The sequence below is a fragment of the Phaenicophaeus curvirostris genome, chromosome 27 (genome assembly GCF_032191515.1).
Source record: "Phaenicophaeus curvirostris isolate KB17595 chromosome 27, BPBGC_Pcur_1.0, whole genome shotgun sequence".
Classification (NCBI taxonomy): Eukaryota; Metazoa; Chordata; class Aves; order Cuculiformes; family Cuculidae; genus Phaenicophaeus; species Phaenicophaeus curvirostris.
In genome coordinates this window covers 317,488-342,713 of record NC_091418.1, presented here as the reverse complement: position 1 = coordinate 342,713, position 25,226 = coordinate 317,488, and the positions used below count along the sequence as shown (strand labels likewise).

Below are 25,226 nucleotides of genomic sequence, written 5' to 3'. Positions count from 1 at the left end.
TGCAGGAGGAGCCTTTTGTACCCAGCACTCTCTTTTCATCCACTCTCAGGAAAAATGCGGTTGGAAGAGACCTCCAGAGCGGTTCTGCTCTCCTAGGACCTCTCCCTGGGGCTTCCAGCCACACACCAGCTGTATGCGTGCACGCACCAGCTCTGCACCACCACGCTGCTCCCCAGCCGGCCAGGCAGCAGGTCCTGCCCTCTGCCCCTCACCCTTGGGCACGCAGTCCATCGCTGCGTTCCAGGAGAGAACTTGAAAAGTTCAGCCTTCACTGTCACCCAGCCACCTGAGGGCACGGGGCTCCTACAGCCACTGCTGCACCTCTGCCCAGGAGCTCACCCACCACCACTGCCCCAACACTGAATAAGTGCTGGATATTTGCTAGCAGCATGTTTTTTTCCTATAAAGACCATTCCAATAACTAAAAATGCAATTACTGTTGCTGATGCATGTAATATTTCTTGCATAGTTTACTGAAAATCATTTCCAGTTACTTGGCATTCCAGCTAATCTAAACGTTACCTCTGGGTACCTGATCATCGGTGGCTGTAATAGAAAAAACACTAGCACAGAGTCAATGATTCACAAAGCAGCTGAATAAACAGGGACTTAAATTATACCCACGTTTTCTGACCGGAGCTTTTTAGCTGGACAGCCTCCATCTATGGGATGAAGCATATAATAGAGACGAACTTTGCTGGCATGCTTCCGACTCTGGGAAAAAAAAAAAAGAGAAAAGAAATGAAAAGGCAAGAAATGAAGTTACAAAAAGCGAGCAGCTCTGTTGTTGTGCATACAACATCACTCTGCAATCAGACTACACATCCCCTTGATAGACGTATCCAAAGTGGAAGGAAAAAAGGGGGAAAGACCCAGGTGAGAAGCATTTGCATTTCACAGAGGTTCCCAGAGCTCTCCTCTGAGCTGGAATGAGCTGTGGGATGATCACGATTCCTGCCATTAGCAGGAGAAAGGATCCAGCCTCACTGCACTGTGATAAGTCCTGCTGCCTGCAGCTCCGTGATGATACAGTGGGAATAAAGGCATCGAGAGAAGAGCAGTGTTTGTTATCAGACCATTTCTATAGCAGGAGAGACTGAAAAGACGAGGGTTATTTGGCTTCAGGCGGAGACGGGATGGCATCAGACACACACACGCAAACAGGAATCCACAGCTCCTACACTTACAGAAGAATAAAGCATACAAGGGGTATAAAGCCTCCCTCTCCAGGAACCAAGCCCACTGATGCCTGCCAAAGGGTTGAAAGACATTTCTCCCACAGGGAAATTATCAGATAATTGTGCGCTATGAAACCTAATTCTTTCCTCACACAGGGCTGGTGCTGGTCCCACAGAGGGGCATGAGGACTACGTGGATCCTGAGCCACTTTTCCTCTCCCAAGCATTCCTAAGGATAGTTGAACAGCAAAACCTACTAGACAGCCATGAAAATGGGAAGGTTTGTGCTCCAGGTCAAGCAGTGTCAGATGGGGAAAGTACAAGCCTGACCCGATGCTGGCTGCTGCAGGAACCAGCCCAAGACACGGGCTGGTTGCACGCTCCTTCCAGCATCAGTGACGGCCACCAGTCCCAAAACTTGCTTTGCTCCTGCAAAACCCCCGTGGAGCCAGAGCGCCAGCTGCCCACAGCAAAGCGCACCAGGACCTTCTGGCACTTCATCCTAAGAAAGGCACCGAGCAGGCAATTCCTTTTCAAACCTTATTTACACCCCAGGAGGGTGTAAAGGGATCAAGGAGAGCTGAGAGACCCCAGGAGGAGACCCTTCCCGGGCAGGTGTCACACTGTCTTCAGGCACAGCTAGAGAGGAAAAGGAAAGATGGAGAGATGTCCTGCCATGCCAGTCTCCACAGACAAAGCAATCCTTGCCACTTGCAAAACATAAAGGAAGATTTAAAAGCTTCCACAGCAGGAGTACAGACATAAACCTTCCCAACACTCGCAGTCAGCTCTTGTCTTCCAGTAGATGTGAGGAGGAGAAAAAGACTGCAACTACGCAATACCTGCATCCAGAGACCAGGCTGCCCGGCAGCAATTGTTATGCAAATGTTTTCCCTGCATCTCCATTTCCGATTGCCTCACAGAACCACGGCACCTTAATATTATCATTTCAGATCTCAGATTTGCAATTTTAAAATATTAAATTACCATTAGCGTGTTCTGGAATGTTCTTTTTCCTCTGCTGTGAACTCAGAGCTAAATTTGCAGGGAGCTATATTTGTATGCACAAATGCGACTATGCAATAATTTTTTTTAACTGAGCAAATCAATCAAAATAAATAATGTCAAATATCTTTCCCTAACTTGTCTCCCTGCATGCATTTAGGAAATGTAACCTGCCGCAGTCACAGCTAAGTGCAGGAAATCCCAAAAGCTCCGGCTACCGGCAATTAGCAGTCCAGGCAGCAACGGTGGAATTAAAAAATGACAAAATAAGTGTTTGAGATGCAAAGGAAAGAAGTGTGGAGTAGTCTTGGAGTTCTGCAGCTCTCTGACTTGCTGCCCGAAGCGATGCTGGGCTGGCCTCCCATGGCGAGGGTTCCCATGCCGGGGAAAGACGAGGGGAGGCGGGTGACGGCTGGTACCTCACGCAAGGCAGAGGTGGGAGAAGGCATCACGGGGCCTCACACCGCAGACTTTGGATGGAGGCGACTCAAACACGCTGTAAAGGTGACATGGTCAGAGCTCCTCAGCTTCGCTCCTGTACTGAGTATTTCCACCCTTGGAGCAGGCAGCCTCAAGCCATCCTTCCTGCAGCCACGAGGCTCTTCCCATGGGTGAGGGGATCCACACTTCACAATGCGGGGGTTAAAAAGTTTGTGGGGCTTTCGCTGTTTTATTGTGAGATGAAAAGGCAAGATTTTAACATGAATCACTTCAAGTGTTGGTTTCTGTGCCATAAACGATGTCCAAATATCTGCATTTAAAGGCAGCGAAGCCTCAACCTTCTGTAAAACTCCTCTCACCTTTATTTATGCATTTGTTTGGATTTATGTAAGCGAAAGTAAAGGAATAACTTATGTTTGGCATAATTTAAAACTACGTGGCTCCTTATGTAGCCTTATTATCCTATGGTTATAAAAGCAGAGCTTAAAATCATCCCTGGCCTTTGAAAGCACGTGGTGAGCATCTCATTCCCTCCTGGGGAGCGGAGGTAGCACAGCCCATTTGTCACCCATTTTATCTCTGGTGTTTTCTACATTTACATGTGTATTTATCATCCTAACACCAAGGCAAGAGCGAAGTGATTATTCTTAGCATGCCGCTCGCAAACAGCCCTGCGGGTTCTCTTCTTCCCCTCTGCAAAGCAACTTGAAATCTGCAGCTCCGAGGCACGAGAAGGGCAAGTGCCAAGGAGGGGGTGGCACAGCCCCCGCGCTCCAGCCGGGCTCTGCCATCCCAGTCAGAGGTCCCATGCGTTTGAAGGAGCTCTGGAGGCCACGGCAACAGGAACAGGAGGGACAGCAGTGAGCATGACCAGAGCATCGCCCAGGCAAGGACCCAGCAGGGCTGGCTGGCCTGCCAAGCATCTGCTTGCAACCGGCATCCAGGGTATTACAGATGCACGAGGAAAAAGAGACCAAAGGCAGAACCACGTGTAGGAGTCAGGAAACCGGGATGAAGAGGGATCAGGGCACATCCACCTCCCACTTTGATCCACCTCACTGCATGTACAAGTCTTAGAAAAGACAAAACCTTGACATGTCTGTAAATCCACAGTCTGGAACAGGAAGAGATGCCTCCCTGTTCATCGATTTTATCTTAGGGTGCAGCACGTATTGCTGTGCCTGTGAATATTTCTTTTGCAGCTTTAGAAAGTGTTATGCCAAAGACATTTTCACTTAAAGTCTGTGTATCTAGTGTCTGGAAACAACTCCTGTAGAAGGCAAGAAGTCTAGCTTAATTCTACGTGCTTTAAAACCAACCTTCTCTATGCAGGGAGGGGGGAAGCTTAGAAAGAGCCTGTTCCTACACTAAAACTGCTGACTTCTGCAATGCAAGCTCATGTTCTCATCAATAAAAGTAAATAAATGGATCATTTCTATCCATATCAAATCTACTTTAATATAGAGGACAGCAGCAGAGGCAGCAGAGTTCTGGCAATTCAACCCTAAAACACAGAAAGGCAAAGGAGATCTCAATTCTGCTATGAAATGCAATTACATAGATCGAGTTTTGCAGCACAGTTCTGCCCCGAGTGAGCAGCAGCACAGCGAGAAGAGACAATTGCGTCTCTGTAGGAGCAGCAGCAGCTGGCGGGACCCCGGGAGCCACGGATGAGTTGGTTCCGGAGGCAGCAGCCCCGCTCGCCTTGGCCCACGGAGGGTTTGTTCATCACTATTGGAAGGCAACAGCCCCTTTAACCAACGGCAGCACTGTCCCCAGGGAGGACTGAGATGCATCTCCCTTTACAGGGTCCCAGTGGAGGCTTTAGCCCGGGGTTTGCCAGGCTGTGCAAACAGATCCCCCTTCCCCATGCTCTGCCCGCACGAGCTCCGCAGCCTGCAGCAGCCCCGGGATCAGCTCCCACTTTGCATCACTGATTTAAGCTGATCTGACAGACTGAGATATTTCACCATCTTGCGAGAGACTTCTTCCCGTGCCCCCAACCACCTCGCCAGGTTCAAATCACCCTTTTCTGCTACCTTCTTCACACTGCACTTGCATCTGATCCAATTTCCCTATTCCCCATAGCTCCCTGGATCATCTGCTTGCCGACTCCTCGCTGCCAGCTCCACATTCTGCCTTTCCTCCCTTGCTCTCCCTCCTCCGTGTCCCGTTCCCCAGCCAAAGGCCAGAGACTACCACACCAGGGAGAGGTGGCCACACCGAGTGCCAGCAGAGAGATGAGGAAAGGAGCTCTAAAGGCAGCCCAAATGGCCAGGCCTTCTCTTAGCTTACAATAAATTCTTTTTCAGAAGCCTGTTGGTTGGATTTTAATCATTTTAGTGCATAACCGTGTTGATTTTTTTGTATGCTGGCAGTTTGTTAATTAAATTACCATGAAACATGCAGTCCTGTGATTACACTGGCTTTATTATCTCTATTGGCCTCACAAGTAATCGCATCAAAACAGACCAAGTTATTTTGGCCAGCCCCAGCTCCCTATACCTCATGCAGAATGCCAGCTGCGTTCTCCCAACGCTCCCTACCCCAATCCCTCCGATCCCAGGGTGAGCTCTGCCCAGAGGCCGTGCCAAGGCAGGAGGGCTCCACTCCCCGCGGTCGCTCCCCAGCGCTGCCGTGCCCGGCCCCGCACTCGCTGCCCTCCTAGAAATTTCCTCCACTTCCCAAGTCGCAGGAGGCTCAGAGCGACGACACCAAGCATGTGGCCAGCTCTTTTCAATTGCTTCCTTGCGAATTACTGGGCCCACTGACTCAAAAAAACCCCAATGTTCTAGATTTCATAATCCCTGCCAAGCAAAATTCCAAATTTCTGCTGGAGTAGAACCAATTTATTCCTCACACGGTGACATAACAACATCCTCTGCTTTCTTTTAAATAGAGGACAGAGGTATTTTCAGCAAACGCCTTCCCTTTTCTGCCTCCCCTGCCCACAGACCAGCACACACCATTGTCGAGAGCCCCGTGGTTCGCCACGGAGACAAACTCCCGTCTGTTATTCCAGACGCCGCTGGGTGCCAATGCCCTTTTTCTCCCTTTGTAATTTTTGCAAAGCCTCATTTATAATTTATTGTCATTTCTCTCCACTTCCCCTCATTCCTCCGTGAGTTAATTTCTTAAAGAGCGGCTGCTCGTGCTTGTGACTCGCTGGGCACACAGATCGTGTCCCTAATTCCCAATTGCACCCAGCTGAACTTTTGTCCCCACGGAACTGCCTTCTTCAAAGCAACAGACTGGTGTCCCACTGCTTTAGACATCAACTTGCTTACACAGAAAGGCAATTACAGATGACCTCTCCAGCCAAATAACTACCAGCTCATTTCATCTTCTCTAAACCCACGACCACCTCCCCATGCCCACCAGGCTGACCCTGAACACGGATCTCCTCACCAGGGCCACTGACAGCCTCATCCGGCATAAGAGGTGCTGCTGCTCTGCAGTCGCACGGGGTCAGAGCAGCCAGTCCAAGCCCAACAGCCTTAACGCTAACGAACCCTGTTGTTGCATCAACCACCTTCGTAAGAGAAAGACCTCGCCTGCTAGATCCTCCTTCACAGTGTGAGCTCAGAGCCCCTGTGGCCGCATGAAATGCATTTCCTCCAGGAGAGCTCCGAAACGCCCTTTCCCATCCTCCTCCCTTGAAATATTAAAGCTGCAAAGAGCCAGCAAGGGCTCACGCCGCCAGTGTAAGAGGCCCCTAGAGAAAAGGCTTCCTAAACTGCACTTGTTCAAGGGAAGAAAACACACAGCCTTTGGTTTTTCCCTTGGTGCAGCCCCCTCACAGGCAGACTGGGCGGACGGCACTAGCCCCCTGCTTGGGTGGGTGCCGGGGGGCCCTGGGTTCTTCCCCCAGCACCCCAGGACCCAGCCCTGCCCTCTCACCACTGCCGATCCAGATGCATGCCGGATCGGCTCTGCAGCTCCCCATGGAACACACACCTGCAGAGCTCCAGAGCAGCCAGGCACGAATTTTGTCTCAGGAATCGCCACTCCAGCTATGTGCTCCTTAGCTTTAACACTTCCTATATCGATTTTGACTGTAGCCGAAGTATCTCTTGCCCAACAGACTGCAGCGTACCCTGCCGAGAGGAAAATAACTCTCTTTACAGCCTGCTGCCCGAGCAGCGTGGCAGCGGCAGCCGGGCTCAGCACCCGGCCCGCAGCCTGCCCTGCAGCCCAGCAGCCTTGCCCGCAGGCTTCTCCTCCTCCCCAAATGCACCAAATGTTGCTTCTCACTCCACCTCCTCCCGTTTCTCCTGCAGCGGACCTTACATCCAGGCTAACGCAACCGGGAATTCACTTTTCTGGTGGTGTTGGGGGATTTCTTCCAGGCACCTCAACGTGCACACGCCAAGGGAAAGGGGGCACAGGGGATGGAGGGAGCAAGGTGAGAACCTCCAAAACCTGCTTCGCTCAGCAGGCTATGCCTTTGCTATTTGCCCACCTCCAACTGGCATCAAGCGACTGCAGCTCAGGTTTCTCAGCTCAAGCATCTCTGCTGCTGGGAGCTGATGCTTGAGGTGTGGATGAACTTCACCGCTAGCACAGAATGACTGCTCTAGAGTCAAGAGGGAAACAGTAGAGACAACGCAAACAAAACACCTTCTCCACACACAAGTCACCCAGCACTGGTTCTGTAGAGCATCACGTGCCAGCAGCGCTGCCGCTGCTCCCATTCCGTCTTTACATGCCTCTAACAACTCACTTCTAAAGCGCGTCAGTGCCAGTCACTGATGAGAGGCACTCAGCCCTGTGCAGCACGTGGGCGGCTTTGTCACAACACACGACAATAACTAAAGACACTGCTTTCAAACACCTGGAACCCAAACGCGAGCATGGGTTGCGAGTTTAAAACATTAAAGAAAAGCAAGAGTGGATACCTGGAGCAAGGAGGTGTCCTCCTGCACGCGAGGAGCAGAAAGGGGCAGCCACAGGAATGCAAGAGCTGCAGGGATGGACTTGTGGGGACAGCTTGGTAACAGAGCAATGTTTCCTCAATTTTATTCCACCTAGGCTTCATATGACATCCCCTGTGCCTCTCCATCACCACCAACCTCAGGGTCTCATCCCTGGTGGGTTTTACCACTGCTCTGAAAGTACTTTTGAACTGCAGCTATTTTTAGCCAGAAACAGGACTTTGCACAGAGGCACCTTGGAAAGGAGCTGTACGAGAGGGCTTTATCTGCTCTGCTGCTGCTTAGCGATAGATGTTGACACTGGGTGTGCATTAAAAATAATGCTCAGCCATTAATGTTGACAACAACATAGTAACACAGAGTCTTGTAAAGCACCATTTAATCTGCATTGGTCTCCTGAACACACTGCAATCCAGCAGCTAACGCTGCCCCGGTGAGTCTATGCTCGCCGTGTGCAGCAAAGGGAAGAGGCAGCACGAGCACCTCAGCATAAAACACTGACATCCACATGTCTTTCATACACAATGTGTGATCGCGAATACCTCAATGCACTTTAATCACTGCTGTTAGACAGCACCACATAAGCCGGGTACCGAGGTGCTTGCAGAAAGTCTGTATGTGCATATATAAAAAGCAACAGAACCTCCATCATCTTTGCAACTGAATCACAAAACAAGCTTTTTCTTAGTGACAGGTAGGGCATCCCCTCCACCTCCATCCTTGTGTCTTTACAGGTGACTCTCAACAAAGCAAGCCAACACTTAGCAGGTAAGTAGCAGCAGGGCAAGACAGAGGAGAGATGCAAACATCAGCATCCCCTTCCATACCCCACACCATCAGCAAGCTCCCTGATGCATGAGAGCCCTACGTAGGCTTCGATTCCAGCTGAAGCGTGTCCCTTCCGTTCCTCCATCCTGGAAATGCCTGCAGCACCTTCTGCCAGTGGGGAGCTAGCACCAGGCACAGAAAATTCCAGCTCCTTGTGTTCTAGTGCAGCATTTATTTTGTTAAATAGAGTATGTGCTCTTCCACTGCATTAATATTTCAGACACAGGATTGCCTTTCTGAGCACACACATCTTGATCCTTAAGGCACTAATGTGCCAATAGTAAACAATGTTTATTATTCCTTCAGACAAGCCATCATTTTATGCAGTTTCCCAGGGAAGGACGGAACTGGAAGCAGATTAACCCAAGCACCACTCCAGCCCCGCGCAGACAAGGAGTATTGATGAGGCTGTCGATACCGCTCGCCTGCTTCCCTCCGGAGACAGGGTGAGAAATTCCAGAGAGCACTCAGCTCCAGAGAGGAGCCAAAGGTCACAGCACTTTATTTGTTCTCCCCAGTTTCCTCTGCATTTGAATTTTAATACACTTTGCCTCTGCCCTCCCCAAGCTGCTCAGCTCCACCGCAAGCATTTAGGTGTCGTTCTCTCATCCCACAAGGTGAGCCAACATTTGCGTGGCATCATCCTGGGCTTCTCTTCCTACAGACTTGGAGCATTTCTTCATTTTAAATGACAAATCAAAGCACCACCTGAACACCAGAAGCAATAAAGATTACAATGGAGAAAAATGTTACAGCAGCTTAAGGAGCAAATGCGGTGATGAATATGCAGCTCAGGGTGGATTCGGAGAGCAACTTTGCATATGTGGTAATTTTCCTGCAGGATTTTCAAGGAGAAACTTCAAAATAAATGGTAACATCTTCCTAATAGCTGTGAACACTTCTGTACAGAGATGAGGACTTGAAGCTAACTAAGAAAGCTCAGCTTTTTAAATTTATGGAGCAGCTCACCAAAGAGATTGATGCAACCTCTCTCAAAGAGTGAGCTGGAAGGAAGTGCTAAATATCAGGTGGTCTAGAGAGCATCCAGCAGCAAAGAGGCTTCCCATTCTGGAGGAAGATGAGATGCAGAAATGGAAAAACTCATCTCTGGGGCACAGACCTTCAATGGCGTTGCAGTAGGCACAGTACGTTTTATTTTTCTTCTCCTCCTGTTCATTGAGCCCTGTAGCACCGGCCACTTCCCAAATCCCTGGCACTCTCTGATTCCTCCTACCCCTTCCCCTTGCGGAAGGCAGCGGCTGGTGCTGAGCGTGTCAAGCAAATGGAAGGGCTCTGCCAGCTGTCTCCGAGCCCTGACAGTGGGCAGCAAGGAGGTCTGGAACACCCACCCTGTTCAGACAGCCACACACACAGTCACAATCTGCCTGACACGGCCAGCGTTGCCAGGAGCCTTCAGCATCCCCCTGCACTGCTCTGGGATCCCTCACCTCATCAGGCTTCCTCCTTCACCCTCGTTTCTCCTGTGAGGGAAAGGGAGAGCCAATGCATGAGGAACGCTTGGCATTTCAAGGAGAGACTTCAAAATAAATGGTAACACGTTCCTAATGGCTGTGAACATTTCTGTGTAGAGATATATTGATACGGCAGCACAGTGAGCTATCACCTAGCAAGGCTTTCACCAGGCATCCATAGCTGGATGCTTTATTCCAGTAGCAGCAATGGGAAGGGAGATTCCTGACACTACAGAGGACAAATAAACATATTAATTTGCTTTAACAATTAAAGCATTCAAACGCGTGATCTTCTAGGTGTTTGCAACACCCCGCTCATCCCTCCCTTACCGCTAACCCGTCTCCTCAAAGCAGCCTTCCCAGACACTCAGCACTGAGGCTTGTGGAGGCATTTTCTCTTTTGGGCACCTGCAACTTCATTAGGAGTCAACATGCCAAGGCCAGGGACTTGGATCAACTCTGCCCTGAAGTGCATCCTGGGCAGGTGAGCAGCACCACAGCGATGGAAAGGAGAGCAAAGGCGCAGCAGCCACATCAGACAAAGCCACAGTTGCACAAAGCACATAAGGGCAGGATTTTGCTGTGTGTCAAGTTGGAAGCAAAAATATGCTGCAGACACTCTGATTCTTTTGTCATTTTTCCACTACACTTGCCCTTGGAAATAATACCGCTTAATATTGCACGACTGACATAAAATTATTTTTTATTCCTGGCAAAGCAGCACAGAAGAAGAGAAGAGTTATTGGTTGATGATTTGGAGAAGGAGAAGAGACAGCAATTGGAACCAACCATTCCTGTTTGGCAAGATAAAAACATCCCCTTTCATAGTCTGTTTCCCTCTATTTTCTTATAGAGAAATGTCTGATTTTGGATGCACAAAGGAGCCAAGATTTCAGCGTCAAAGGCTGCAGATCTTATTCAGCTGCGCCAGAGGGGTGGCAGATAAACCCCCTTTCTCTCTGAGCTCTGGCTCAGGGTGGGGAAGGGTGTTGCTGACCAAACCAAGCCACGCTACAGAGGGAGGAAGATGTATACCCGGTGCCCGCCACGGGCTGGAGACTGCGGGTTTCCAGTAGGACCTTCTGCAGGGACGCTCCAAGCGGGAGGCTGTGCGTGTTCAGGCACAGCTCAGCGTACTCCACACACCCCTTTGCACTGCTCTTTGGCACAGGCAGAGCCCCGCAGCCCAACACCAGGGTCCATCAGAGCCCACGGGCAGCCATGCTGGTCCCAGCCCCGCACCAGATGCTCCCTCCATCTGAACACGAAAGGGAATGAACACTCCAGAGCATGGGGGGGATCCAGGCTGCCCAAGGAGTGTCCCCATGCAGCTCCCCCGGCACCAGCGAGCACGCTGACCCAGGTGGGAATGCCCAACTATTTTGATGCACCACACCAGCACGGAATTTCTACTTGACAGCGTTTCACTTTTCCCCAGGAAGTTAAAGTCAATTCACAATGAAAGTTTTGCTCTTCACAAGCAATTAATTCACGTTGCGTTTTCATCCTGAGCTTTGATAGCAACAATATTTTTCCCTCAAACAAAAAGCTGAAACAAAGATTAAACAAAAAACTCATTTGCAGAAAATTTAGTCCGTGGAAGTTGGTATTTTCTGTGTGAAAAGAATCAACCTTGACCACAAACTGCTTTTTAAAAGAAAAAGAAAGATGTGAAGATGTGATTGGCTGCTTCCCAATGAGGAAGAACCAGGGAACTTTGCATTCCTGTGTTAACAATTGCCTTGCAGCAAGGGCTGGCAGCCTGGGGCCGGATGGAGCTCAGGTACATCCAACACCACAGCCTGGTACAAGAAATGTCGTGTTGTGAATCCTGATGTTATAAAACTGAACATTCTGACACAGACTAGACCTGCTGACCCATCCAGGGAGGAGAAACGCCTCACAATGAGGTCCCTGGCAAGAGAGCGGCTGCTCCATTCATGGGGCGGGTGTCGGACCAAACTCCTCCTGAAACACAGGCAGAGCAAGAATTCTTTGCAGAGATATTCTCTGATGCTTTTCTGTGACTAATGTACACGGCAAAATCTCACACCACTCGTCTGAGGTCTGGCTAGACACAGAAGCCAAGCTCACCTAACGAGTGACTCACTACAAATTATTTGCTCGGGTCTCTCCAAAGCCCGTCCAGCCCACATCCGAAAGGAGCCGGCAGCGCTGCAGAGCGGTTTTCCCTTCACATTTGCAGTCAAAGCACATGGACTCGGGAACCTCCCCCACCAGGCTTGATGCTGCAGTGAGCTGCCGGCAGCCCAAAGGCTTCGTGCATCGGCCACACGGAGCACAACACCCAGGGATGATGGCAAAGCCCTTCCAGCCAGGACAAGAAGAATGTGTTATGCTCCAGAGCAGTGATCAGAACAGACAAGCCTTGAGCACTGAGCTCAAGCATCAAGCCTCCCTGTCAAGATCAGGGGCCACTGCGGGGACACAGCACTTTGCAGGCTCAGGGGCCACCAGAGGAGCCCCCAACCCCGGGTGGTCTCCATCCCTCCGCTCTGCGTGAGGCAGTCCAGGCAAGATTGGGAAATGACATTACTGTACAAAACGTCTCCAGCATCTGCTGGGATTCCACCGGGGATGACAAATGTGCACAACAGCTCACGCTAGTAATATACAACAGAAAACCATGTTGTTCTCCACATTTCAAAAACATCTGCTATGAATTAATGGTTCAGCTCATACCTACAATTACAGGCGGAGAAGAAAAGAGGCAGCTAAGCACCCCACTGCTCACCAGTTGCTACTCCTGTTTCTCCGGCAATTGCTCTGCCTCCTGTAGGCCAAATCTGGCACCTGCATCGCTTGTTATCAAGATCTGGAAGGTGTCCCTAAAACTGCAGCCTTAGGCTGCACAGCGGCTGCCAGGGATCGCTGCTGCACACCGAGGGCAGCCAGAAGACCATTTACAGGAGATGCCTTAAGGACTTCACCAAAACAGACATGTAAAGTGCCTTGCAAGTAACTGCACTAGCGTTCTCATTGTTTATTAATGCAGCATAGCATCCTTGGATACTGTACATTGATTAGGCTGCTTGTGTGCCTCTCCTGGCCACGCCGAGACAAAAGTCTCTGCTGTGTACCCTGTGCAAACCAAAAGTTTGGGGAAAATTCATCTTCAAGGCCTCCCAGCACAGACTCTGATTTTCTTAGAGCACTGCAGAGGCTGACAGTCCTGGTTTATTCAAAAGCAGGGAGTCAGTGCCGAGACACAGACAGGCAGCACATTCCCTTTCTTGAAGGATTTCACAGTAGCACATCCCTCAGTAACTTCCTTTGTTTTGAAGATATGCAGTGCTGTTAATTGCTGCTTTAGCATGTCTCTAATAATATATCCTTTCTAATTGTTTATTGCTTGCCTACCTCTTAAGTGCTTAAATACATTCACAAATACTAATCTATTCTCTGCACAATCAATGATTCCTACTCAGCAAAGCATAGAGAAGCACATTTAAAATAAAAACTCGAGCCTGTTTTGCTGATCTCTTCATTGTTCTCCTTGCTAACTACTTTCTTTGAAAACGAGCTTTCAGCCCTGCTCGTATTGCAGCCTGACTTTGCAAGTTTAGAAAAAAAGCCAGACACTGAGCAGACAAGGATGCTGTCATACCGTTTACAGAGTAAGATGCCACCAGTAAAAAGACTTCTGAACCTTGAGTTTTCAGAGATGCCACCCTGTAACACAGGCAGCTGGCCGAGGAGATACCAATCGACAGAGCCAAGTGACCAAAGGGTGTCCTACCTCGTAATGGGCCACGCGCTGGGACTCCGATATCAGCTGAGCGCTGCACACTTTGCAGTAACTTTCAGTGAACAATTCCTGGTCGATGTCGGACGATTTCATCTGTTCATGAGAGAGAAGAGAGAGCAGCAGAATCAGTCACACGGGGCAGGCAGAACGGGACACGTGTGATGAGGGTCCCTACAGAGACGCAGGCAAAGCAATGCTGGAGCCGAACAGTTCTTGTCACCACGAGGAAACGACACGAACCCTACAGAGATGCAAACGTGAAACACGTATGGTTCCCATCATACCCCCAACATCTCCAACTCTGAGTCCCCAGGTTTATACAAAACCAGCTTGTGCTGAACGTTCATCCCTTGTGCCCTGCAACAGCTCCGGGTGCTGCTGGTGAGCAGCGGCGTTTCCCCCCTCCCTTGGCCACAGGCACAGAACAGGCTCCTGTGCCGCTCTGCAGCTGGTTCACGCGTGAGCTTCAGCTGTGAATGGCCGTGCTTGTCCATTGCCCTTCAGATCCAGAAACACCACGTACAGACCCAGCTACAGCATCTATCACTCACGGCTCAAAGCACGCTGAACCATTTGTTATACAATACGGAAGAGCTGATAGACTTTTCTATAAAACACAGAGCCCATTACAAGCCAGAGGAAGGTTTTTAAACTGGAAGGGTGCTCTGTTATATTTCTCAATTTAGACATGGAAGGAATTGCCCAGGTGATTTAGCAGGCTGTTCTCAAGCAGCTGTTTAAATATTTGTGTGTTCCCCACAAATTCCAGAGAGGACGCTTGCACTTACAAAACCAACTCGCTGAGTGATCTGCTTCACAGGAAGACTTTATTTCTGTTCACACCTTCCTCGTTATGCAAGCGACTGCCAGTATCCTACTCTGAACCGATAACCGAGATGCATATCAGGAAGGTTGTGGCTTATGAAACACCAGCAGTGGTTTCACAGACAGGGTATTTATAAACAAAAACCCAGTGCATTTCAAGAGCAAAATAGAGGCTGACGCCTTCTAACTAATGCCAAGATAAAGTCTATTAATTCACAATCATAACAAACCTGGGCCTAATGAAGACTAATAATACCTTTTTTATAGAGTTTATTCCACTGATTGGGAAGAGAAACAACATAGAAATTAACAAGTTATGAGATCTCATTAGCAGAAAAACAATCAGGTGGAGAAGGACTTGTCGTGGCTGAGCTGTGCAGTGGAGCTCAGGGCTGGGGCTGTCCTGGACCCCCTGGACGCCGTCCTGGGCTGACAATGCCCCTTCCCTCAGGGGCGAGGGTTTGGGCTTCTGCGCATCTGCAAGAGCTGCTGAGCTGGAGGTGGCGGCACTGAACCCCAGACGTGTTGCAGTCTCTCGAGCACTGAGATCCCCGCATGGCTGAGTCGACACCAGAGGCTTCCAGCCTGGAGAGACCAGCTTGTCCCCAGCTCCAGGAAAAGGTTTAGCAGAGTATTCATGGTCTACCAAACAAAAGAGACAAATCTCAGAGCCTCTCTGCTGGTGCCCTTGCTCTCTGATTCTGCAAAGACATTTGCTTGTTTTCCCCTGCTATCTCCTAGGTTTAATCTTCATTTGCTCTGTCTAGAGAAACACTGCATTGAGAAACCTTCAAAGACACCAAAAGACCCTTTCAGGAGTACAAGAAGCGTTGCAAAATTGCATCAAAGGTAAAATAAAGTGAGGGGAAGAAATCTCGCTTAAGTACAACAGACTGATACAAGGCAAACCAAAGAATCTCATTAAACCTCAATCCAACAACCAAGAGAGAGGCAGGCAATATCGCCTTCATTTGCATGCAGTTTGCGATGCCACAGTAGAAACTCTCATTTCAAAAATCAGAGTAAATCAAAAGCTGCTCAGTATTAGCTTAGCCGTTCATGCTCTGATAACAGATCCCAAGTCTATCCTGCCTCTAACATAAGTGCATACGAATTGAGTTGTCTGTCCCCCCCACTTTAGAGCAGTAGGGGCTAAACAGACTTATCCAGGAACAGGATTTAATGTCTTTTCTCGAAGCAGTAACTTCTGATACAGGTATAGGATTTGTTAGCCTCAATAGTGCCTGTTAGGGTTTATGTGCTGCTGATATACACGAGGCTGTAATGCATCGCAACTGGGGAACACAGTTGTTATGCTGGCAATGTGAATGTTACACATCACAATTCACACACAACTCTTCAAGTTACCTAATCAAGCCTCTCTGGAACGGCAGCTCTCCACGACCCTGGGAAGTGCAGCAAGGCCAGGACGGCTCAGGTGTGCAGGGTGGCAGAGTCCTTTGCCAGGGAGCAGAAAGTAACTGCACATCCTCCTCCTTATTCAAATCCTGGCAGAGGGTTCAATTTCTTGGTTTTGCAGGTATTGCTTTTTAATAGTGATGGAAAGGGCAGCAAGGCAGAGAAGCGAGGGATGGGGATTAGGGAACAGAAGAACAAATGGAAGCAAAGCCTCCTTCGTGCTTGGCATGATTATATTAGCCTAAACCGTACAGAGGATTCAAGCATATGTAAGCATGGCTACTTGAAGTAATTAGAAAGCCCTGGTAGCAATAACTGCTTTGGGCAAAATTTATCCTGGAGGGTTTGACAAATGCAATAGATTCACCTTACCAGGGAAGTTTTCCACACAAGTGATCCAATACCAGCACCCATTTCTACAAATCACCCCTGCAGAGTTGCCACTAAAACCTAGGCAGCCTGAGAACAAGTTTAAACTCCAGTACCAGCTACTGATGTGAGAAAACAGTCTTTTACCTGTCCCACACAAATGCAACAGAAGAAGAAAGTCTCTTCGCCTTCTCAGCAGCCTCTGAATCATCTCCCTGCTGCTGTGAGTCCCTTCTCGAGGAACTGACACTTTAAACTCAGCTGGCACAGCCTGCTGGCTCTGACCGAAGCCTTTATTGTTTGGGGGCTGTTATCTGGCTCCTTTGCTTTTCTTAAAATCTGTTTTTTCTGTAGTCTTCTATTTTCCGTTCTAAGATAACACACTAGAGCAGTGCATCAAAGGGATGTCAAGGCAACATGCAGGGAAATGACTGCATGACCGAGCACCTCTGTGCCACATGTTCTGTAGAACAGGCCCTCCCTGCTATCAGGTGCCACCAGGCTGGGCTGGCGTGCAGACCTCGGGAAAGGACCGGGGCTGCTCTTTGCCTGGGGATCTGTGCAGAGACCTTGTTACAATGCAAGAACCAAACGAGGGAACCTGTCTGCTTCCTACAAAGGAACTGGTACAGCGATGCTGTAGCCGCAGCGAGGCAACCGCAGGGGGCTGGCTGATGGCATCTGTGCCTGACTGCAAGGGCTCCTCTCTGCAGCAAGAGGTCGGCTCCAATCACGAAGCTCTGAGAAAGAGAAAACAGCTTTGTTGTGGGGGTACCTGATCCAAAATCAGCACATCCAGCTGCAGGAAAGTTCCCTTCTGCACCCCCCCCCTTTTCACCTTGTCTCAGATACACCCTGCATCATTCATTTTGTGGGCAGTGATTTATTAACTTCTTCTGCCTGCAAGTGTCATAAAGGGAGTTCATAAGCAATTAATATTTATATACTTCAAATCACTTAATTTCACTCTGACTCTCCCTGCCTACAAGTGCCTAACAGCTCCTAGAACTGACTCGCCTTGGGCTGATCCTCACTATAAGCAGAAAGGGGTTTTTTCCCACCACCACCGCCCTGCAGGGTGTCCACGGCTAAAACGCACCACGTGCCTCTAGCATGCTTGTGGGGAGCTGCAGATGCTGAGCAAGGAAGGATGTGTTCCCCGCATGCTCTCAGAAGCTTTTCCTGCTGAGAGTTGAAGAATTAATGTGTGATTTGCAGCCTCGCCAGCTGGACTCAAACCGTGCCACTGAGCGGAGGCACTTGGTCTGCACACTAAGGTCTGAACATCTACAGCTCTTGGTCTCCCCCTGTTCAGGTCGGCGTGTGAACAGTGAGGCCTTCAGCACAAACACCGATGTCTCTCTCCTTTCAGTGGGGTTTGCGATTGCCCCTTGCCCTGGCACTCGAGTGCTGACATCCCCCTTCTCTGCTCCAGACCTCTGCGCACGTCAGCTCAGCATCTCCAGGAATGGCAAACTGTGTCATAAGAGACTTCATTTTAAATACCTTGCGCCATATGGCTACGATTCTTCTCAGCAGTTTCAGTGACTATAACGGCTTAATGAAAATCAATTTGATGGGGCTGACTCCAGTTTTTGGCAACTGCTAGAAAGATGCTAACTAAGTTGCATTAAATTTTAGAGGACAGCAATCCACATATTGACATCGGAGACATATTCAAAGCCAAATGCCTTTTTAAGGACATGCTTTGCACCAGCTGAATCCCACTGGACATGAGCACATGCTGTCACGAGGTACAGTGATGGAAGTGCCCCTGCAATAAACACTTCTGCGACCCAGACCTGGCTAGGACAGTAAGACTGCTGCAGGACCTCAACTGGGTCCAGAGCACTGGCTGGACAGGCATGAGCTGCAGCCGGTCCTTGCCCTTGGGATCCTCACTCACAAGGCAGGAGCGAAAGCACAATCTGCAGTCATTGCTAGCAAACACTTCCCATCATGTTCCTGATAAATACTGTTGTAATCTCCTTCCCAGCAAGCTTCCCTCAGCAAGCTGCTTCTATTTCTATCACTGTATACTCCCTGTTATCGAGTTCATTGCTCCCTTTTTTTTGAGCAATGAGCTTCATGAACAGGAAAAGTTGTTCTTTTAATAACGGGAAATTCACGACTGGAGCAAAAGTTCCAGGGAACCTAGCAAACATGAAGAAGACAGAGCTTGTCCAATTCCAAGTTTTGTCTTTTATATCACTTCACAGGCCACCCCTAGTATCTTTCACTGCCAATTATTTCTGTATTTCAACAACAATAAGCAGAAAAGCATGGAAACACTGAGAAGCTGGAGATGATTTCGTGTCATTTCAGGGTAGGGAGTCTGAAAGCGCAGCCCCATCCTGCGCCTCGCCAGTCTGTTGTCAGCAGTAGATAGCTTGTGGTTTTTCCAAACGCTCCTCCTTGTGCTGCTTGCAAGCGCCCGCACCAGCAGATCCCACAGCACTTCATGCACCAGCTCAGGAGGGGCCGTGTTAAGTACAGACAGCAAACAACGGATCCAAATCTGAGATCAGAGCCAAGTCCCTGGGTTGTCTCAACTTAACAGATGCCTTGGGTACAAGGACAAGAGTTACAGCAGGCACCCCAGAAGCTGCTGACACGACTACAGATGCGCACTCCCGGCACCTCCCTCACCCAGCCAAGGCTCTGCAGACCCAGAACACTCAGAGCAGAAGGTGGCAATGACCCGTGCAACACATCCCAACGCGAACCCATCACCCAGCTCTAGGCACCGCCTCGCTGTGCTCCACCGAGCGCACCAGCGCCTGCAGGAAGGACACTGCTTCCCATCATTCCCACTGGCTGTGCCTTCCACTTGTTGCTTCCAGCTACCTTTCCACCTTTCTGATTGAATTTTTCTTTTTAATTCTTTAAAATCACTACATCCGGTGCCAGATTTTGCCCCACCTCTGCTACTGGGAGCATCCCCCGAGCTGCCCTCAGTTTAGGGCTGCTCCTCTGAGACAGCTTAGATATTTCCCTGCCTGCAATGACACCAGGGCAAATTCACTCCCAGGTGCACAGCAGCCACACAGAGATCATCAGCTGATACAAGTCAACTGCCCTGAGACCATCATTTAACCACTGCACATCCAAAACAGGGCACATCGGTCCCTCGCTTTGGCTGACCCAGGCTGTGGGGCAGATACCAGCATGTTTCTCCACATGAGGTTGCCAACACCTTGCCCTGAGCCTGGCCACCAAGATTCTCACTCCACCACCTGCTTGTTCTGATGCACCATGAATTTCTGCACAGGCTCATTTTTCCTACTGCACAGCCAAGGACACAGAGCGCTCTACAACAAAGCAACACCATCTCTTCCAGGAAGAAGCCTGTGGTCCCTTATCCAATTTACTTTCAAGGGCCTTAACCACCTTTCCCGGAATTAACAGCTTCCAAAACCTCAGTATCGAAGCATTGGAAAGCAGCAACTGAGCATGTGCAGGAGTGTCAGATGCAAACAACAAGGCAAAATTTAAATGTCCTGATTTTCGTGTTATGAATTATTTGTGGGTTTTGCTACTGTCGCTCTCCCTTGAATTAACATCTCGTGTAACACTTTCTGTTTTCTTCTGTTGTTTAATTTGTCTTGCAATAAAAAGAAAAAAAAATCTTTACTAATAATTAATGTGCTTTCAGCAACTCTGTCACCACACTTACAAAGAGGCATCTGAGGAAATGCAAAACACTGCCTTTTGAAGTGTCTTACTTCCCAGCACCAGCGGCATGATGGATGGTTGAGCCTGTGCCTCAAGTGCAAATCTCCTCCGGCTTTTATTGCCTTGAGGAAGGAGAGAAAGCGATGCCCTGGATGCTGGAGACCACAGCGGGTTCCCAGTGCAGGGAGCACCGCCAGGGGAAAGGGCAGAGATGGGGCAGTGCCTGCACGCTGTGCTGCCGGCTTTTCCCAGGAAGAGCACCAGGCAGGATGGGGCGATAGGACCCCATGCAGCCCCCTCTTAGCCTGCTGCAAGCGGGTGAATTCGCAGCTGTGGGACCTGCACCCTCCACCTGTACCAGCCCCTAAATCCACTCGCTCTCCGCTGCAGCCCTAGCAGGGCAGGACGGGGCCCTCCTCAGGGAGCAACATAGCCTGGACCATCCTGTGCCCCAGCGGTGATGGTGGTGGCGTCCCTACCCACAGAGAGCTCACTACAAGCTACATCTTCAGAGGGGGTGTGCTATTTTTAGTTTTTCCTGTTCTCTTGCCCAACTGAATATGCTCCGTGTTCCTCCAGCTGTGCTGCACATCTGCCATCTCTGCCACGCTTCACTTTCCCTGCAAATCTTGTTTGGTTTGGGGCTTATATGCCATCTCCCCACTCCCTCCATTCCTGAAATCCTCTCCAGAGTCAATTTGCTTCACTTCTGCATTCAGCCTTTGATGCATTTTGACACGCTTTATTGGAGCCTGGAAAATCAGAACAAGATTGTGTGTGGCATGAGCTGGGGAGCAGGAGAGATCCCGCACGTGTCTGCTGCATGTGTCAAAACAGAGGAGGGGCTGCAGAGAGCAGCACGGAGGAGATGGAGCCTCTGTGCAGATGAGGCTCAACTCAAGCACCCCAAAGGCCCAACTTTGCTCAACTTCCTCCAGCATAAGCAACCAAACAGCTCCCTTGCCAGGACCTTCTTGATGTCTGCCAGGACTCAGAAATGGATGCTCAGACGGCACCAGTGTCCTCTCAACAGATGGAGATGAAGCTTCTGATTGGAGCCTCGTGGCTCCCACACCGTGCTCATTCTCCCACGCTGGGAGAGCGCTGCCCTGCTCCACACAAGGGGTGAGAAGCACCCCATGGGACCACGAGAGCAGGCGCATAGAAATGGGGACCAGTTGCAGGCTCCTCTGTCTGGGATTCAGTCAATCCAGGGATGTCTTGCTGAATTCCCGTGAGGCCAGGGAGCAGGGGGAGCTGCCAGATGCTCCTCCCTCCTAACTGGCATCACCCAAGTGTTCCTCATAAATAGCAGAACCAAGCAAGACAATGAATATGCTAGGAAAAGCCAGGAGAACCAAGCTTATGTGTGGCAGGAAAACCGAGCCGGTGCCTCTCTGACCTACTGTCTGTCTGAGGTGGGAACAAAGGGAGAGCCGAAGAAATTACAGGCACGTAGATTTAGAGAGCAAAGGAGAGACCTGTGCGGGCAGCAGAGAGCAAGCCTTCCATGGCACGAACCTCCTCAGGGGTGACGGAGGACAGATGCTGCCAAGTTCAAAGGGAGTTGTGCTGCAGCTTTGAGAGTGGCACCATCCCCTCCCTATAAATGCACGTATCTGGTTATACACATGAGACGTTCTAATTACTCACACTACCTTGTGTGGTAGGATTTAATTGCAAATGTGCTGACTTGAATAAAAATACATTTTTAAAAGGAGATTGATATATTGTGACTGTTTTAATAAAGTTTGTAAGAGCTGAAAGAACAGCAATCGCATTCCATGCCTCAGGGCATCAATCCCGCACCCTGCACACTTCAAGGACAGGCTCTGGCACTCACTCCGGCATGGTCAGCCTGCACAGCTTGGCCCCTTGGCAGCAGAGACAGCATAGAAATCTCCTGAAAGGGGGTTAAAAGAGACCTGTGCAGGCTTGGCAGAGGCTGCACTCTGAGATGTAGAGGTCAATGTGGTCAGAAGGCAGGGGGCAAGGACTCGCTTACGCTGGGATGCAGAGAGCTGGTACGGACAAGGAATGAGGTCCCCCAAGCCCAGGACATCTCCACTGCTGGCACCTCCCTGCATAAACAGATCCCCCTCGAGTAAGCCCTGGCCAAGCCCCACGTTGGGGAGGAAGCCTGGTCTGACACAGCCTGGCATGAAGCCCCAGCACCCACTCCATTCCCTCTGGCTCAACTCCTCTTTTAAATCCTCCCACTGTTGCTCCCCTCTTCGCTCTTCTTTTCCCACCACCACCCAGGGATGCAGTCTTGGTGGCTCCCACGGTGCCCTCAGACACAAGCAGCTCCCCAGGGACCCCAGGGGGCGTCAGGGCATCGTGGCGCCGGCAGCACCGGGTGCAGGGAGCCTTGGGGGCTCACAGGCTGCGGAGATGGGGTTACCATGTGATGCTCATGGTTGCTATGGAAACAGTGGTTTCCTCACAAAAAGAGGCATAAATAGTCTCCGAGCCACCCCGGAGCGTGGGTCTGCACTGCCAGGCTGTTGGCACCCTGAAAGTCGGGGGTTCTGCTTTCCTGCCCCATGGGCTGCTGCCAGGGCTGCAGCAGGAGCCGAGAACAGGGAGAAGCCGGCAACGGCTCCTGCTCAGCCGTTCCCTGCAATTACAATCAGGACGCCACGTTTATTTTTGGATAAGCAGGACCTACTTTCTCCTGTGGCTCCCTAATAACGTACAAAACAGTAGGAAGCGAGTCAAGCTGAATCCCGTGCCTGCAGCTCCGTAGCCTCTGGTACTTTGCATAATCAGAGCTTGTCATTCTCCATCAGCTTCAGCTCAGAGACCCAAGAGGCAAAGCCACATAAGGTGGCAACAAGCTCAGAAGAAGCCTTCGGAGAACACATCTGTCTATCACTGATGGACGATTATTTTAATACTGGATTCCTTGATAAAAGTCTGCACGTCAGTCTAGCTGGCTAAGCTAAAGCACTTCTTACCTGAACCAGCTTCAGCCTCAACATCGACCCCAAACCAATTTACCGTCACTGCTTGCGTGGTGACAGCACTAAAAGCTCCCTGCCCAGCAGAGGTTAACAAAGTTAGAAACAGCAGAAGCAGACTGTTCCCATGGGTGGGCTGAGCTCCTCTCCCTGCCCTAGGATGGTCCTTCCTTCATCACATCCGACATTTGCCAGCCAGAGCTGCCTCTCCGAGTGCCGCCTGGTGAGGATTTATAGGAGTCCTGGTCTCCCCGAGGCAGCCAAGGAGCGCTGGCCAGGAACCCTCCCTACATGTGATGATTGATGGACTCTGCTCCCTTCAGCCACAGCTCCCCTGCCACAGCAGAGCTTTTTGTAATCAATGAAATTATTTAGGAACAAGACACTGGGAATGCAAATGGTTTGTATCCAAGTCCCCGAGTCAGCACAGCACAGCCAAGCCCCTGGCCTCATTTAACTGCACATCCAAATTCTGCTTCCTCTAAAGGGTATCAGCAGATTTCATTAAACTTCTTCACATCATCATGTAATCTGGCAATTAGCTTTGTGTGCAACAGCAAACAACCAGGAGCTTTACCTCAAGGAAAATATAAAACATTTACAGCCCTCCTACCGCTTTTTCTTTGCCCACCCGTGATTTAAAAAAAAAGAAAAAACACAACCCTTCTTTTGTTTGCATTCGTGTTCTTGTAAAAGGCAGGAGCACAAGCTACATGGAGCTACATGAGCTACGTGGAGCACAAGCATGCAGACTTGAAAGTTTTATGTCAGACCTGTCTCGAACTCCGAATCACCTCAGCAAGCCACAAGGATAATTCCTGCTTCGTTTTCCCACCTGGAAAACCCCTTCTCTCCCTTAGCAACAGGTGAGCCATGAGAAATGGTTCATCGACACCCATTGCAGAACTCCAGCTCTGCATGTGAAAGGGTCTCCAGAAGCGCAAACTGTTCTGGTTTGGGCAGTGAGAAATTAAACTGACGCTGCAGAATGGTTGGAGCCGAGCACATTCCAGGCCAGCACCAACTGCTCCTTTCAGAGACTGGCTCGGACTCCGGGGTTTGGGAAGTTCTCCCTCTCTCTGCATAGGCTGGGGACTGCTATTCCTGCAGTATTTATTAGGCATTCCCTGATGTTCTGAGAAGCAATAGAAAGGCATTAAAACAATCAAATTTTTCACACACCACCAATTTTCAAAGCTGGGTTTATAAGTTATCCTCCAGCCAACGCCACCAACCTTCCTCTCTGACTAGGAAGGAAATAAGGCCAAAAAATGCTTTTCCTGCGTTCTGCAAAACCAAGAAACATCCCCGGTAGGGGCAGGAAAATACCTTTGCATCATGGATGCAGATACAAAGCTGGTAAAAAGGTGCAGACTTCTCCAAAGAAGCAGACTGAGGAGACACCTCAGGGATGCCACCTACCAGCAGCAGGGAGGTCAAGGATTCTGAGAAACAGGAAAACATCCATCAGGAGACACTGGATTCCCATGGTAAAGCATCCCCCGGCACAGTCTGAGCCAGATGAGAATGAAATGCTTATTAAAACACAACTCATCCCTGAAAAAACAGAATGTAAAGGGGTTCACAACGATCTGCATCAACTGGCAGAAATGTTATGAAACAGCCCCCTGAGCTGCTCAGCACGAAGTGTGACAGAGCTCACTCTGAAACCACAACAGAGCTTGGTAAGTTGCAAACACCTGAAACACAAACGAGCCCGCACTGCAGAAAGGCTGCAAAACTCCTGAGGAGCTGCACGAACATGAATTAGCAAATGTAACTGTAGACAGCACCGAGAACCCCGCTCCTTCCCGCTTTGCCATGTCAGTTCTTGCCCAGTTTAGGAGCTGTGCAAAGCAAAGCAGATCCTCATATCCTTCTGTATTCATGCCCCATCCCCGTCCATGGGGGTCCCCCATGACCCCCAGCCTGTGCTGGGATCAGACGAGGGCAGCGCTACCGAGCACGGACGGGATGCAGCCGGTGCCTCTTCACGGCCACACGGCACATGGAAATCGCTGTAAACACATCCAGCAGCGAAAAAGAGAAAATAGTGGATCCCCACGCTCTGTGTGGCTCCCATCCCTGCCGTGAACCACAGCCACGTGCTTGAAAATTAGACAGATTAATTATTGCTACAATTAGCAGTATCACAAAGCATCTCTGGTGGGAGAAAATAATATCATCATAAACTTGTATAATGGCTCAATATTTTCAAACGAGCAGTCGGATCTGCAGTTATCACCTTGACACATTCTCCACTGACATTCTAGGGCGGAAAACACAAAACTGATTAATTAGATTTCATTTTCAGTGAAACTAAACTCTGCTGCTCTCTGCCATTGCTG

At 49.8% G+C, this 25,226-nt stretch overlaps 1 protein-coding gene across 2 annotated transcripts in view; it reads right to left on the bottom strand.

Moving 5' to 3' along the window:
* The window catches only part of ZMAT4 (zinc finger matrin-type 4), a 66,785-nt gene that overhangs the window by 29,396 nt on the left and 12,163 nt on the right, over positions 1 to 25,226 (bottom strand). For both annotated transcript variants that reach the window (XM_069877492.1, XM_069877490.1), the window contains exons 2-3: positions 13,619 to 13,720; positions 625 to 714 (exon numbers count right to left, since the gene is read on the bottom strand). In XM_069877492.1, the coding sequence (XP_069733593.1) occupies positions 625 to 714; positions 13,619 to 13,720 (192 nt within the window). The remainder of the gene's footprint in view (positions 1 to 624; positions 715 to 13,618; positions 13,721 to 25,226) is intronic.